The sequence below is a fragment of the Micropterus salmoides genome, unplaced genomic scaffold (assembly GCF_014851395.1).
Source record: "Micropterus salmoides isolate LMB-PRFRI ecotype aquatic unplaced genomic scaffold, ASM1485139v1 Ms_hic_scaffold_1, whole genome shotgun sequence".
NCBI lineage: Eukaryota > Metazoa > Chordata > Actinopteri > Centrarchiformes > Centrarchidae > Micropterus > Micropterus salmoides.
In genome coordinates, this window is record NW_024040040.1 from 17,397,059 (window position 1) to 17,414,008 (window position 16,950).

At 41.1% G+C, this 16,950-nt stretch overlaps 1 protein-coding gene across 1 annotated transcript in view; it reads right to left on the bottom strand.

The window, feature by feature from the left end:
• Positions 1-16,950, bottom strand: part of spega (striated muscle enriched protein kinase a) — a 57,165-nt gene that overhangs the window by 7,843 nt on the left and 32,372 nt on the right. The window contains exons 14-35 of the mRNA XM_038721076.1: positions 16,669-16,827; positions 14,802-14,991; positions 14,298-14,527; positions 14,091-14,210; positions 13,891-13,995; positions 13,426-13,632; positions 13,179-13,302; positions 12,355-12,527; positions 11,793-11,905; positions 11,425-11,593; positions 10,985-11,084; positions 9,428-9,628; positions 8,876-8,933; positions 8,721-8,798; positions 8,448-8,620; positions 8,270-8,296; positions 6,819-6,971; positions 6,661-6,703; positions 6,486-6,551; positions 3,001-5,734; positions 2,739-2,906; positions 1,379-1,501 (exon numbers count right to left, since the gene is read on the bottom strand). Of these exons, the coding sequence (XP_038577004.1) occupies positions 1,379-1,501; positions 2,739-2,906; positions 3,001-5,734; positions 6,486-6,551; positions 6,661-6,703; positions 6,819-6,971; positions 8,270-8,296; positions 8,448-8,620; positions 8,721-8,798; positions 8,876-8,933; positions 9,428-9,628; positions 10,985-11,084; positions 11,425-11,593; positions 11,793-11,905; positions 12,355-12,527; positions 13,179-13,302; positions 13,426-13,632; positions 13,891-13,995; positions 14,091-14,210; positions 14,298-14,527; positions 14,802-14,991; positions 16,669-16,827 (5,514 nt within the window). The remainder of the gene's footprint in view (positions 1-1,378; positions 1,502-2,738; positions 2,907-3,000; positions 5,735-6,485; positions 6,552-6,660; positions 6,704-6,818; positions 6,972-8,269; positions 8,297-8,447; positions 8,621-8,720; positions 8,799-8,875; positions 8,934-9,427; positions 9,629-10,984; positions 11,085-11,424; positions 11,594-11,792; positions 11,906-12,354; positions 12,528-13,178; positions 13,303-13,425; positions 13,633-13,890; positions 13,996-14,090; positions 14,211-14,297; positions 14,528-14,801; positions 14,992-16,668; positions 16,828-16,950) is intronic.

Here is a 16,950-nt window from a genome sequence, read left to right on the forward strand (position 1 = left end):
ATCACTGAATAGATTTTCTTATTAGGGATTTTCTCAGATAAATTCACATTGAATGTTGAAATTCCTAAGAGGAGTTTATATTCAACACACATTTAACAATAAAGAATTTTCAAGATAATACATTATGATATAGGCCTACACATTAATAAATGAAAGATAAAAAAATGTTTATCTTTATATGAGCGCCATCAAATGCGCCTAGTGCTCCTGTATTGCCGGCTATTTGCATGAACTGTGTTTACTTCTGTCGTATTACGAGGGGTGTTGTTGGGAAGTCGATGAAACGCGTGACAGTGTGCGGAGCTGTAGCCTAAGTGCCATAATTGTTTCCATGACTATTCGGCTTATTGATGGTTATGAGGCCACAATCATCAGCATTGCTGCGTTTGTCCTGTGGCAAATAAACGAAGTGTCATCATCACCTTCAATTTAACTGAAAACGCATTACTGTGTAAAGTCAGTGGTGAGATGACGTCCCTCACCAACTCACTGACAAAGTTTATGCCTGCTCTATCCGACCCTGTCTAAGGCAGCGTAGTCTACGGCGTCACTTACGCCGTCGATTTGACGCAGAAGTATAAATGCACTTAACTACGCGTCGTCAGAATTCTTCCTTTCGTCTCCGCATGTCTCTGTCTCCACAGTGCCATCGCAAGCCCTACAGGCAACTCCTAACCACTTGAGAGACCTCTTGAGCTGTCTTAAATAACTGGGAGAGTAAGAGTGATTCTTAGCTTTGAGAAATTTGATAACTTGCTTTTATTTTTAAGTTTAAAAGTAAGAGTTAATTTCATGAATTCTCAGCACTTAAGAATAAAATGGCACTTTGAGAAGCTTGATAAATACCGGCCCAGGGCTTGAATTTATCCACAATGTAAAAAAATTATGGATAGAAAAACAAGTTAATCCTCAGTTTGCATGCTGAAAAATTATCTTTCAGAGAATCTTATCTTTTATGCAGGCAAGGTGAAACAGACATGACTTAAAACTGTAAATTAGGTATTATTCTGTGAGTACCTACATCATGCCGCCTGGCAAGGATTACATTTGCAATACATGCTAGAATGATATGAATATATGCACAAACTCTGAGTCTGCTGCTTACTTGTGTGACTATATTTTCCTCCACCACATTATGAGATAATGATGATTTGATGATTCAAAGTGGTGTCTATGTACAAAGTCTAACACTGTTAATGTTATTTCAAACACTGTTATCTCCTAGGAGCTTCAAACCTTGAGTTTAATTCCATTTATCCTCATGTGGCTAAACCAAATAACAGCAAAAGCATTTTACAATCTATTTAAACATAAAAACGGGATATTTCTCTGGATGAACTGGATGCTGCTGGTTTGTTAAACGTCAATATGCACTCACCTTCTGTCTTCCTTTCCAGGGTATAGCTGCATGGTGAATTGGTGTCTGCTGGCTTCCAGAGTACCAAGGCTGTGTTGTTGTAAGTCTGGGGGACTTCAGGGGTCCCTGGGCGTTTTGGGACACCTTAAGCAGAAACACGTACCAGATCAGAGCAGCCTTTAGCGAAGCTTTTGAGTGTCCAAATGCTAAGACTGTGGTCATAGTGGGCGGATGTTATTGCGTGATTGTATGAGCGCTGAAAAAGAGCAAACCCACCCTGGATAAATCAAGTGTTATTAAAAAACCCCCCAACATATTCCTGTGGATCTTTAGTCAAGAGGTTCTATTGCATATTTCAAGAACATTTTGTTGTTGTGTTTTATTGTTCCTGCTGGTAGTTTTTTTTTCTTGTGCTTCCCAGAGGCTAATTGTCAATCAGCAATATTTGGATGTCTTCTGTTTCTGGTTATGTCGATAATGTTTGACTTTATGTACAGTAGATTGGGGAATGGGGAAGACTTAAAAAACCTTCTGTGTTTATAACAGTTTTAATTGAGTTATAGTTTACATGCAGTTCAGTTATAGCCATCAGTGATACAGTAGGCCTATGTCATAATTTAAGCATGGGGAGACTCCAGATACTAAAAACAAAAGATATTCTTGAGCCCAGGGTACAAAAACAATCCAGACAATGGTTTGAGTTTTGTCATTACAGCAAACCAATCCTGTGCATCGGTATGAACAATGGAGCCAAGGCTTCGGGCGAGATAAGCTGTCTGAAGTATTTTTGGTGCTGCTGATAGATTATTAAGAGGAGACAAATTACATTAGTGGTTGAGATGAATAATAGTCCAAAGCCGTAAAGTTCAAATGCAATCAATTGCACCTGACATTTGAGAAATATATTATTCACTGAAAAAAAGTCTCATTATTATTGTTCCATTTGTGAGCAGCATTGGCAGAATATGAGCACTGTTGTTCTCATTACACACTATTTGTGCAAAGGCATGACTGGAGCCTTGAATGTGATCTGCCACAGCCGATTTCAATTTGCATGAAGCATCATTTATTCTTATTAGATGATGAATATGAGAGAAGACAAAAATCCATGAAGTTAATCTACTGTAAAATTAATCTGATGACATTAATATTCAATTCAGTATTCAACTGTATTAATATTCAAACCATTCTTCCTGCAATTAAAATTTAATTATGCAAAATACATCACGTTATGATGATAATTACGGTATGTCCATAAAAGGCAAAGGAGCAGCTTTCACATTAATGAATAGGATTTCCAGTTTCCTATTTCCAACTCCCATTTTCCCCATTCTATAAAACAACAAACAACACATTTTGAATAACTATGTATGGTACTTACAAGCTATAGACAATATACAGGAGGTGGTGATGGTAGCTATGGGGTTGGTAGCTACACATTCATAAACACCAGAGTCCCTCCGGCTGGACTTTATGATTGTAAGGAGCTGCCTGCCATCTGGGTGGGAGATCAGGTTGATTCTGTCATCCACCTCAAGCGGTTTCCGATCTGGAATACACAATACATTTGAGCAACTGAGAAGCAGCTCCTACATAAAATCACAAAAACACCTAATCAAATATTTGGGGAGAATTTAAGATACCTTTCATCCATGTAATTTCTGGATGTGGACTTCCAGCTGGAAGGCAGCTAAGAGTGACAGGTTCCCCTTCCAACAAGATGTGGTCTTTCAGTTTAATGTGGAACACAGGAGCAAAATCCGAAGCAGAGCGGATAAACTGCTGGCTTTTTGACAAACTCTCCTCTTTGGGGACAGATGAAGGCAGATCAGATTGGGAGGGGGTTTTGTCTTTCTTGCCCCTTGTCAGACCCCACCTGTCCCACCGTGATCGCCTGTCACTCTCTGAGGCTTTTTCGGAATGGATGCTAGAAGTGGATTCAATTGAGTCCTTGGATGCGCCAGCACTGGTCTGTTTTGCTAACTGATTCTCGGGGATGCCCATTCCTTTGAGTCCCCGACCCTCAGACTGGGAATGGCGATGGCGGGTAAACAGGGGTGTCCTCTTTCCCTCTTCGTCCCCTTTTCTCTCCTCAGACTGACTGCGGATTTTTGTGGATATTCCGGCCACTTTGTTCTCAAACCTCTGTCGCATTGCCAGGACAGGGGAATCGGTGACTTTCTTCAAATCCTTTTGTGCCAGCTCTTTCTGACTTCCCTCAGCATCTTTATCTTTCCTCTCCTCTGACTGGGTCCTTATTTTGGCAGAGATTCCTGCCATTTTGGACTCAAACTTGCGCCTCATAGCAGAAACCGATGACTCCTCAACTTTTCTTAGTTCTTTCTCATCCGGCTGTCTCTGTGCCCCTGCAATGCTCAGCTCCTTTGTATCTAGGGACTTACTACGACCAATAGCCCAAGAAACCCTCTTGCTTGCAGCAAGTCCCTGCACATCCTGATGCTTTTCCTCCTTTGGTTTCTCACCCTTCTTATCAACTAATGTTGACCTCTTGGCACGCAAGGAAAACCTCCCAATTAGACTAAGCCCTGTTTCCTTATCTTCTCTTAAATCTTGAACAGATTTGGATTTCTCCTGTAGTCCTTTGGATACCATTTCAAGAGGTGCTCCCCTTGCCCCTGGCCTGTAAACCTCTTCACCCGCCTCAACTCCCTTCCGGCTTAGTACAGGTGATTTCTCCTCTGATTTGTTTCTGGTCAATTTTCGAAGGCCACGGGTCAAAGAGGACTCTCGCTTTTTAAACCTGGCTTCAAAGACCTCCTCTGAGTCAATGTCTTTGATGTCTGTTCTGAGCATAGGCTGGCGAGGGATGGCCAGAAGATCAGGGTTTGATGATGTGGAAGCAGAACTGGGAAGTCGGTCAGCAGTTGCTACTTTGGCAAATACTGCTGCATGTTCAGGTAATGTGGGGGTACCTGTGGACTTTGTATAAATTGGCATAGCTGTAGCAGCGGGATGATTGGATTGGACCTTGTCAGATGTTTGAGACGGCGCCTCAACAGCTTGAATGACACTTACATATGCAGAGGACAATTTACTATTTTGTAGCGTTTCCTTGTTTCCCTTCATATCCTTTTCATTTATATGTAACTCTTGATTTTCTTTCCTCTTTTCTTCTTTTTCATCATCTTCCTCTGTAACAATTATAGGAGTGATCACAGAGGGTGAGCTAGACTCAGATTCTACGTTATCTGCTTTTTCTAACAGGGTTTTGGTCCTTTTCTCTCTTATCCCATTCATGTTCTTCTCATTCATACTTTGTTCATTTACATTGTTCTGTTTTTGCTGTTGGTCCAATCTTCCTGGTGTTGGGAGTATAAAGGAAGTCCTCTTTGTAGGTGAGGCAGATGTAGACTCCATTGTTGTTTGTTCTGTAAGTGCGGACATTGAGGTTGCCTCCTGGAGCTTCTTCCCATCTATGCTAACATTGCCCACCGATGGGATCTCTAAGGGGGCTCCAAACCTGCGGTGCAGTGGCATAGGCTCAGAATCCCCCTGAGTGAAGGAGGAGCTTTTTCGAAAAACTTTGGTCTTTGGCATGTCCTCTCCAGGATTCTCAGAAGACGCTCTGGTGAGTATTGAAGGTCCCGCTCTGGATCTCCTCAAATTCCGATCAAGAGACCCTGTCCGCCTCTCGTCTTCCATGCCTAGTGTTTCAAATAAGGGGCCTCGCAGGCCGCTCATCTTTTTGTCCATGCTTCCTCCCCTGAGCAATCGCTGTCTCATCAGTTCTAGTTTAAGGGCATAATCCTCCTGGCTTAACTTCGCCGCCCCGGGGCTCGGGCTGCGATTCGGTAGTTCCATAGAAATAGCCTTTTTCAGGCTCTTATTACATGCTTCTGCATCATTGTTGGAATTGGAATCTGGGTCAATGTGCAGAAGCAGTGCTGAATCAGCAGAGCTGCCTCTCCTCATGGTAGCTCGCCTGGTTTTTGTCTGTAATTCGTCCGACTCCACACTTGATCCTTTTTTAAGCTGGGCTCGTTTTGTCTTTTCCATGTTCTCCTCATTTGTGGTTTCCTCTTCATCGTTCACCCTTTTATTAGCTCCTCCTCCTGTGCCTGCTATTTCCATGTTGTCCTTTTTCCTTGTCCCATCAACAGCAACACTTACAGTGACATCTTCATCCCCGGGGATCTCGTTAAGGGAGACCCTGGATGTAGAAAAGGCCACGGACAGTGGCATAGGAATAAAGGGAAGCTCATCCACATCTGCATCTGAGTCAGAGGAAGAGGAGGGCGGTGGGGAGCCTTCTTTTAAATGCCGGGCCACAGCAATGGAGACATGGCTGGTTGAGTCATTCAAAAGCTCTGGAATCGACCGCATCACCATTTTAGATTTGTAGCTTATTAGAGAACGCTGAGGAAAAAAAGCCAATGGAAGACTGTGAGATATTTCATTTCCCTACTTTATATGCACAGTCTCCTGTCTGAGTAAACAATACACCTTTCAGACTGAAAGAGGTTTGCAATCAGTGTGAACTGATCAACATAACTTATCTGATGCCGCTTTGCAACTGTGCTTCATGAGTGTCGTGTTCGTCTAACACAACTAAGCGTTGGTGTGGCATGGTGAACAACACAAGCATTACTCCTACGGGAAACTGGTGACAACCCTTTAGTCTTCTTTGCCATAAACCTCTGATATGATTGCAGAGCACAAGGTTTTATAAAGCTATTAATTATTAATTATATTAATTAATTATTATTCTTCTAAATAATTTTCTTTGTACAAATGAAAGTGGTTTCAGAAACTGATTTAATCAAAGTTAGTGGGTTGCTTCAGTCAGAACATACTTATCTGACTGACAGTGTTATATTCTATGTTAATTCTACCACCTTTGGTTTAATTTAGGCTTTAATTTAGTCCTGGACTATGTCTAATCTTCATTTAGGTAGATTGTTAATTTTATTAAGGAGTATGGTGAATATAGGACTATTCTAAATGTCTGAGAAATCCAATGTGAGGTATTCTGGTATAAAAGATCACTTTTGTCTAAAACTATGCTTACTAACTCTGGAAATCAGGCCTTGCAGTCTTTACGTGTCTCAGTCTTTCATTTCCACAAACTAAATGCATATCTACTAATTTGTCATCCACAGCAGCTTACCTGCCATCGCCTTCTAGACAAAACTTGCTTTAGCATAGCTGTACTGATGCTCTTGTTCGTTGGTGACTGCAAGATAAAAAGAGGGGAGTCACCATTAACCTTAGAGGAGAACTAAATCCAAATCCTGTGACACATTGAAAAGTTTCAGGCTGGGTGTTTGTAAATGATAGCTCACCTTGAACCAAGGATGACGAAGGCACTCGATGGCACTGGGCCTCCTAGGAAAGGGATAAATATGTGTATGAGGAAGGAGCATGCTAGCATTTAGACACTTCTAAATGGAATTATGGTAATGGAATTTATATAGAGAGAGAGAGTCATCAAAATGCTTACAGTCTGTCCACCACCAAAAGCTTGATGACAAATCCCTTTGCTTCTTTGCAGAGATCAGAAAACATGCTCTCCTCAAACGCCACATTGTAGTTACGGATGTTTAAGGCAGTGGCTCTGTCATTCTCACCAGCAAATGGAGACACACCAGTTAGGCTGAAATAAAAACAACAACATCATGATCAACCAAAGAAAACAAAGATTTAGTTACTATAAAAATACACATATACAGGTGCTGGTCATATAATTAGAATATCATCAAAAAGTTGATTTATTTCAGCACATTAATAGAGAGGCGAAGGGAAGTAAAAGATGTGGTAGAAAAAGTCTACAAGCAATAGGGATAACTGCACCCTGGAGAGGATTGTGAAACAAAACCCATTCAAAAATATAAGGGAGATTCACAAAGAGTGGACTGCAGCTGGAGTCAGTGCTTCAAGAACCACCACGCACAGACGTATGCAAAACATGGGTTTCAGCTGTCGCATTCCTTGTGTCAAGCCACTCTTTAACAAGACACAGCGTCAGAAGCGTCTCGCCTGGGCTAAAGACAAAAAGGACTGGACTGCTGCTGAGTGGTCCAAAGTTATATTCTCAACAATTTTACATTTCCTTTGGAAATCAAGGTCCCAGAGTCTGGAGGAAGAGAGGAGAGGCACAGAATCCACGTTGCTTGAAGTCCAGTGTAAAGTTTCCACAGTCAGTGATGGTTTGGCGTGCCATGTCATCTGCTGGTGTTGGTCCACTGTGTTTTCTGAGGTCCAAGGTCAATGTAGCAGTCTACCAGGAAGTTTTAGAGCACTTCATGCGTCCTGCTGCTGACCAACTTTATGGAGATGCAGATTTCATTTTCCAACAGGACTTGGCACCTGCACACAGTGCCAAAGCTACCAGTACCTGGTTTAAGGACCATGGTATCCCTGTTCTTAATTGGCCGGCAAACTAGCCTGACCTTAACCCTATAGGAAATCTATGGGGTATTGTGAAGAGGAAGATGCGATACGCCAAACCCAACAATGCAGAAGAGCTGAAGGCAACTATCCGAGCAACCTGGGCTCTCATAACACCTTAGCGGTGCCACAGACTGATCGACTCCATGCCACGCCGCATTGCTGCAGTAATTCAGGCATAAGGAGCCCCAACTAAGTATTGAGTGCTGTACATGCTCATACTTTTCATGTTAATACTTTTCAGTTGGCCAACATTTCTAAAAATCCTTTTTTTGTATTGGTCTTAAGTAATATTCTAATTTTCGGAGATACTGAATTTGGGATTTTCATTAGTTGTCAGTTTTAATCATTAAACAATTAAATGAAATAAACATTGGAAATATATCAGTCTGTTTGAATGAATATAATATCAGAGTTTCACTTTTTGAATGGAATTACTGAAATAAATCAACTTTTTGATGATATTCTAATTATATGACCAGCACCTGTATACATATAACATACCAGAGGTAAGTGATGACACCAACAGGCCTGTGGGAGAGCAGGACAGAAGAATGACAAGTTAAATTTTAGGGAACAATCTAAAAGCACGCAAAAGACTGAGATTTAATTTTGTTGCTGATAACAAGGTGGTGCCTGCAGTGTGCAGTCACTTCTTCACGCTGGAGAACAGGTGGCTCACCATATGTCTGTTGCTGTGGAGACGGGGGTTTGGTTAACAATCTCTGGTGCAACATATTCTGGCGTGCCGTATTTGCAGTAGTACTCCTCAGAAGTCTCCAGTTTTAATGCATTACCAAAGTCACAAATGCGGATCTGGTCACTCCCAGGACTTGACATTAAAATATTTTCAGGCTGGGGGTTTGTACCCAAAAACAACAGTGTTAGGTATGAGAATATTACAGTCTTGATCAGATCAATTCAGATAAGCACCAGAAGTGGGATAGACAGTTACCTTTACATCAAGGTGGGCAATGCTTTTTTGGTGAAGATAACGAAGACCTTCCAAAACCTGCTGAACACTACAGCGGATCTGAGAAACATAAGGGAATGAACTTAAAAGTCTGTTACATAATGGTACTGCAGTGCAGTCAGTAGGAGCACACAAACCTCCTGTTCCTTGACGGTTGTTTTTTTGGTCATTCTTTCCAGCAACTCCTCGTGACATCTTCACACAACAGTTGAGGAAAAAAAACTGAGCTTTGACTTGACTGCACAGTCCAAATGGTAGGTGTATGTGAAATGAATTATAAATGAGCAAAACTCCCACACACCCTATCTCTTGTTAATTCCGCTCATCGCCGATGAGTCAGAGAGAAAAAGCTGTGCTGCGCTTCATTCATGCCTCTAGGGGACTGCAGAAGACATTAGCGTTAATGCTTTGGATCTTTAGTGTCCTCGAGATTCATTTAAGTGCACTTTTGTTCGGCAATGAAGCAGACTGAAACTGTAGGAACAACAGTGCCTTTTTGACTTAAAGATATGAACCTCCTTGCTTTTATTGAAAATGTGTATTGTCTCAGCAACAAGAGCTAAAAACACCCTGTTCTGTTGTTGCAATTCTGAGTCAAAAGATAATAAGGGACACTAATAGAAACATCATAATAAACATATAGATGGACGTTTCCAATCATTTAAAATAAAACTGCACTGAAAGGATACAACTCTGTGATGAGCACCACCACGTTCTTCTTCTCAAAGGCATCATGGAAATAGAGAATCCTCTCGTTGTCCAGCTCAGACAGCAGGTCCAGCTCTCTGAGGGCCAAGGCTTTTCTCTTTCCTCGTGCAGAAATGAACTTGGCGGCGAACTCTGCCTTTCCCTTTTTCTGAGTCACTCTCTTCACATAGGAGATGGCACCCCTGCATCAAACAGTGGTACCATTTTGGATTTAATACATGCCAAACAAGTAGTTTGTTCATTTTGAATTCAGTCCTACAAGAAAGAAATGGTGTCACTAATGTAAGAAATTACAAATTACAGCTGAATTCTTCAAATACATTCAAGAAAATTTTCATTAATCATTCCAGCTGGAGAGACCTCGTTACAGGGCACAGATCAGCAAATCACTGCAGTTGGAGGCCCAGAAAAGATAGTAAGTGGACCTTTGAGTTTAGATTATTTTGTTAGACTCATATATTCCCATTTCAGGCCAATGTATTCAATTCAATTCAGCTTTATTGGCATGAATGTCAAACAACAATATTGAGCATTAAATATAATGCAAAAGAACAATTCAATTTATACAGTTCGTTAAATAAAGTAAATAAAACCGTGAAAGGGTGTGTTTGTTAAAATAAATAATAAAAAATAATAATATATAAAGTAAAAATATTAAAAATAAAAACAAAAAACTAAGCGGGTATGTGTGGTGTAAATTTACTTCATATGGTTCATCAAATAAATAAAATAAAATAAATAAAACATTAAAAGTGGGTGTTTGTGTGTGTGTGTGTGTAAATAAAAAATTAAAATAAAATAACATAAATAAATTAAAATATATATGTGTTCTTTATAGAGTAACTTAACACCAGGCTGAAAAGCAGAGTTTGGCTGCCTTCTCTGATTAAAATTCGTGTAAAGTAGGGCTGATGGGAATTTTAAAAGTTGCAATAAAAAGATATCTAAAGAATAGGGACAGAGAATCCTCACATTTATCCTGTCGAGTCTACAGAACACTGCCTTACAAGTTTTAAACAATGTATTACTGTTCTGCCCTTTCCCTCCAATTTAATAATAGTTTCCTATTTGCAAAAGGTAGCGCTCCTACAGGAGAATGGAAAGGGGGATGCATGTCATTGTATAATTAACTTTCATCCCCCTTAGGTATTTTTTCTGTGGAGTTTGGGAGCAGAAATCAGAACCTTAATTCTATTTGCTGCTCTGTTTAATAACCAAAAACACACCAACTGTTGGAAAACAGATTTTTCTGTCTGCCTATTTTGCCATTCTGACTGCTTTACAACTGACAGTAAATGTCTCCAACAAGTCAGACCAAAGCAAATCATCTGTTGGCTAATGTATTCACTCCACTCAGGCTGGTGACTCATCTCTCGTTTCTGTCTGCATGCCGTTGTTAAGCAGGTGCGACTCCCCACCCTGCAGCCCTCCCACAGCCCGACTCTCGGTGCTCCAACAGCCACTAGCACCGATGTACTTGCTGTGAAGGGATGCGAGACAGCATGAGTGTGCGGCCAGTCACACGTATACACACTCACCTCCCTATCTCTTTGTGGATATCATAGTAATCCGTCAAACGCCTCATCTTCCTCAGAATGGTTCCCTCGTCCTCCATTGGCTCTGCTGCTTCTTTTTGCTCTGCAGGGAGCACCGACATAGGCATTTTTATGTGTGTGTGTGTGTGTGTCTGTTTGGCTGTACATATGTGCCAGCATAGTGACAGATGGTTTCATATTGTAGTCACCTTGTGGTCCTGCCCATATGGTGTAGATTTAGAGGTGCAATTTTCAACAAGAACTATATTATATTGGAATGTACTGCATCAGCAAATGGAAAAGCCTTTTTCAGGTCTTTAAATTCTCATGATATCACCATTTTAGTGATTCTCAAAACAAAATTGAAATAATTTATAATTAAAAGATTCTACAGCCTCCTCATTGCGTGTACAGTTTTGTTCATGTTTTGTTGGACCGCAGACCTGTATGAACCGTGAGTTCAGCTTTGCAGGAGTTGGAGCCAGCCAGGTTCTTGGCAGTGCAGGTGTACACACCGGAGTGTTCAGGGTGGGCGTTGAGGACAACAAGGGAATATTCTGGGTCATCGTACACAAATGTGAAGTGGCCACTCTCAGAGAGAAGCTCGTCGTCCTGCAACAGACCAATCTACTATTAGCATGGTTTTAGATCACAATAATAAAACTGCTAATTTCACGGTCACATGTTATCTAGCAGTTCTACCTTCCTGGCTGTACCGCTGCAAAATTTATTTATACAAAAGTACCACTCTTTATCTGATATTCAATTGTCTTCAATGTCATAGATATTCTGGGATTCTCAAACATCATACCTTATACCACAGAATATCTGGGTCTGGTTTCCCTTCAACCACAACAGCCAGACGGGACGTCTCTCCAATGTGCACATCCACATCCTCCATGATGGTTTCAAACTTAGGAGGCACTACCAAAAAAAAAGAGCGGTCAAATGATGCATGACTAAACATTATGGACTGCATGAGAGTAATTACTTGCTCTCTTCATGCAGTTTAAAATAATTTCTCTCATATGCTGTATAGCCATTAAATATTATTATAATAATTCAATTAATTTTTTTGGCCACAGTAAACATGCTGAATAGATACAAAAGCCCCTGGAGGATGCTGACATTTCTATATTTCCAAAAAAGTCACAAGAAAGGAAAGTCTTCACTTTGAAACACTAAAGCCATTTTTAGAGAAGCTATTCTAAATTCACGATCATTAACTTCAAAAATAGTAAAAGGCCAAACTTAAATTACAAACTGCTTCCCCCTGGTTAGTATTTACTGCTGCCAGGAGTAGGTAGTAAGTTCTTTGGATTCAAGCTGAATGCTAAATTAATCATGTGGTACTCTGACTGAACCAAACTGACCTGCTATGGCCAGCTGAAGCGTGCAGAGGTCGCTGCCAAACTGGTTGCTGGCTGTGACCACCAACTGACCAACGTCTGTGCTCCTGACTCGCTGAATCTTCAGGGTGTGTTGATCGTCGTCTGGCATGCTCATCTCATACATCCCAGGTCTGTTGGCCAACACTACCCCCCTCCTGGGGAAGACAAAGCCAAGACATCACAGTTAGAGCCACAGACTAGAGATTAGGACCTGAGCCCTTTTCCCCAAAAGTCTACTTGTATATGCAAGGATCTTCTTTGTTGTCAATTCAGGTAGCAAACACCATCTTGAACACCCTGCAGACGGAGAACAAAGCTTTCCTCCAAGAAATTGCAGAGCCCCGCGGAGTCAAATGCTAAATTAAATCAAAGCAATGTGAACCACTGCACAGTGGTACTTCTTAGTCCTGTGCCCCTGGATCCAGTCTCCTGCTATTTTTTTAAATCTGCATCTGTTCACATGTTATATCTAAGTCTGTAAAACATTTCCTGATGAAAATAGAATGGGATGAAAACCAGCAGTGCTCCAGCTTCTGAAAGACTTTTCCTGTAGGGGTTTCTTTGTTTGAAATGAGCTTCCTCTACTTAAGAAATCCGACACCGTCCCAGTGTTTAAACAAAGATTCAAAACTCAATTCAGCAGCTTTTTCACAATCTGAGTTGCAATCTTTCTTATCTTGCAGATTGGTGTATTACAGCTTGTATTATTTTTGCATTAAAAAAACCCCAAAACCTTTTTTCTAAAAACTCTGCATGCTATCCTTTACATCCAAACCTGTGTATTCACTAGAGATAGAGGAACTAACCTTTTCCAGGTGACAACTGCATGCACATGGTTCAATGTGATGATGATGCTCACAGGCTGGTTCTCAACCACATATACAACGTCAGGTTTTTCCAAAATGACTGGTGCTTTCCTCAAATAGGGTCCTACAGCGGTAAAAGATTTAAAAAGATATCACATCTAAGGAAACTTCGTGAAGTCATATATTATCTCCTTATAAAAACGTTTTTGGATCAGTGGTGGCTTAAAGCTTTCCTCAGCTTTGTTACCTCTGTCCAGTAGCTGGACCAGGTCACTTGGGGGTGATGGTTTGCTCGATGTCTTCCCGGTGGATGTCAGGACTCTGAAAGCGTAGCGGACTCCCTTGGACAGGGAGGTGACGGTGTAGTTGGTCTCCCTCAGGTTAGACGCCACGACAGACCACTGGATGGAGCCCAGAGGCTGCTGCTGGACCACATATAGCAAGGAGCTGGCATCTGCGTAATCCGGACAATAATAAAACACATAGTGAGGAGTTTAAGATGCAGAGAGAAAAGGATTTTGTTTTGTTTTCAAATGTGTGCTGATGAGATATGAAATCCAAAGGGGCTTAAAAACACATGCATGCTATAAATAGCGTTTCCCTGCAAGTGTTGTACTTATTTTTTTGATAAAACCTTTGCAAAAACAGCCAAAATTCTGCAATATTTATGCCACGAATTAACACTGGTATCATTAAAACCAAATGAACCTACCAAATGAAGAGTCAAGCCTCTTTGGTCTCTTCCAGCTCAGGCTTATAGTTTTCCCTGTAATAGCCTCTATCACTGGAGGACCATCAGGGGGGTCAGGAACAATATCTGTCAGATGAATAAATACATAAATATATACATATTATACGGGAAATTGTGGGATCTCTCAACTATAGCATTAAACATCAAAACTCCATCTCTACCTGTGACATATAGATGTGCATAGCAGGCTGCTTTGCCCACTTTATTGGAGATGACAGCCTTGTAGACGCCCCCATGAGCGTGACAAGCGCTCCGAATGGCCAAACTGTGGACATCCCTGTCTGAAGAACAGACGGACAAGTTTCTTATTTACTGTCTCTCACTCCAAAAATGGATCAGCTGTGTGTGTTTTCGGGTTCTTTGCTTACACTGGGTCATTTTGCGCTCGTCGCTGCTCTCGATGCGCTTGCTGTTGTGGTACCAGACGATGGTTGGGTAAGGCAGGCCTGCCACCTTGCATTTCAGCACCGCCTCTTTGCCTTCAATCACCTCCACATCAGCCAGAGGTTTGACAAAGTCCGGCATGGTCCTCTTCTCCACCTCACTCTCCAGCACTTCAGGCTCCTCTGGGATGGATGGCATCTTCTCCAACTTGGCCCTGGAGGGAGGAAGGAAGGAAGGATGGAGAGATTGATTTTTAAAATCTGAGAACGTACACTGAAAGATTGACTGGTTTATTTTATTTTTTGCCATGTGCCTTCACTCCTTTAGAATGATTTCCTTCTTCCTGAAGCGTTTTTCTAAGCCCATGAATTCAAATATGGCTCCTCTGACTTTACACTGACAGCATAGTTTTCTTGTTCCCCCTTTCAAAGCCTTTAAAATGACACAATGGCTTACAGAGATGTTTCCACACGAAGGGCTTCACTTACATGTGAGAAGAGATGGCAGCTCGGGGTTCTTGCATGTAGAGCTCAGCGGTGCATTCAGACTTTCCATGAATGTTTTGAGCTACCGCTGTGTAGAAGCCTTCTGTGTCGCCGCTAACGTGGGTGATGACAAGCGAGTGACGACCCCCCTCTTGAAGGATGCGAACATTATCGCTCTCCTCCACTTTGGTCTCTGAAATGTGTGGGGAAAAAATATATGTATGGTTACACACAGTATGACCATTATGGTGATATACAATTTAAAAAAGGAATACACTGAGTTAATAGCAGCAAGAGAAAGTGCAAAGTGTGCATGAATATGTTTTCCTGTTTTAACATTGCTTGTTTAACATCCTGATTGTCTGAGGGAAGACAAGCTAGGCTTCTGCCACCTGAAAATGACTCGGCAGTCCTCCAGCTTGTTGCTCTCACTACAACCAGCTGCTGTAGAAAATGTACGTTCAGGCTGATTCAACCGTGGTGTCTGGAGATGCAGCGACTTTACCAGCGGTGAGTAAGAAACAGTATAAATAATACATGTAATTTGTTAAGCTCTGAGGAGAGGAAAAGTCCGCTAGCCGCTAGGCTAATTTATGCTCCGTAAAATGCCATAGGCTAAGCTAATAATCTTGATAGTTATTGTTAAGCTGCATTTTATGCTTATGTTAAATGTGATTGTTATTAAACCATGTTTTATGTGTGGAGGTGGAGTCAATTTAAAGTTAGCTGCACTTAACCATTAATAATTATTTGATGTGTTGTTTTTTTCTTTTATTGCCAGAAACTGAAGAAGAAAGAGGAGGTAGCATGATGTGGTCACCACTGGCATCTTGTCAGAGGAGGGTAAAAAGAAGAAGGAGAAGTAGGAAAGCAACACAGAAAATAAACCAAAAATAATAGAATATACCTTTTATATTTCCCCTTACACACCTAGTTGTGTATGTGTAAATACAGAGTGAGAATGGGAGAAGAGCACATAGCTTGTTGTTACTGTGTGATTTTAGAGTACAGGAGAACAGTGGATACTTTAATACAGCCCACACCCCTAATAATACTGTGTATCTACAGGATAACAAGTGGATTTTTCTCTCTGCTTACCTTATTAGTCTTGTGTAATGTGTGTAACTTAAAGAACGAAAATAAATACTGTGCTCCTCTGTACCCCATTAAATATTTAAGATTAGTTATGTTTGATCTACCTTCATATACAGCATATGTGACATCATTACATTACTGTACTGTTACTTGAGATGGGTCCCTTAGCTGCAACGCAAGATTAACTGTAAATAATTTCATTCATTGCACATCATCAGGCCAGTGCCACTGCGCTTTATTCTGGATTTGTTGTTCCTAAATAAAAGGTTTGTCACTGCTTAATCAGATGATTGTGAAAGTCATTCTTTTTTTCATTATTGCTAAAGTAGTTACCTTTACATCCAAAGGTCTAAAGATTGGTAGATCTTAACTGTGGACTGTTCATTCATTGTAGACATTGACAATGAACTTCAGGATGTAGCTGTTCACAAATACTGTATAGTATGTAGCCTAAGAAACAATCCTTGTCTTATAGCAGACTAAGACCATTGAACTGGTCATCTTAGCCATCATTGCAACAATTGCCCCCCCCTGAGATATTTGGCAGGAGCCGACCACTGGAATAAACTATTTCCCAACCTGGTGGTATTAGTCTGTAAGCTGTGCAACTTTCTGCCAGAGGGCAGCAGGGAGAAGAGTGCATGGGAGGGGTGTGTTGGTTCATCTACAATGTTTCTTGCCTTGTGCAAGCAGCAAATGTTGTGCGTTAGTACGTTAGTCAGTATTTATAAAACCACATGCATCAAATATCAGACACAACACTTGAGATTCTTACCGAAATGCGTCCATGTGATTCGTGGAGCAGGTGATCCGCTCACCTTACAGTCAAACCGGGCAGTGCGACCTTCGATGACCTCCAAGACGTCTAGCTTACGGGTGAAAAGAGGCTCCTTGGATGGGGTGACCCTCAGGTTTGCGCTTGAGGTAAACTCCTCTGTAAATGCATTGACACGTCCCTTAGTAAGAAGACTTGTCTTAACATCACTAATGTGTCATGTTTTTCCTTTCTTTTTCAATCACTACTTTTACTTTAAGCTTCAGTATCATACAAACCAAT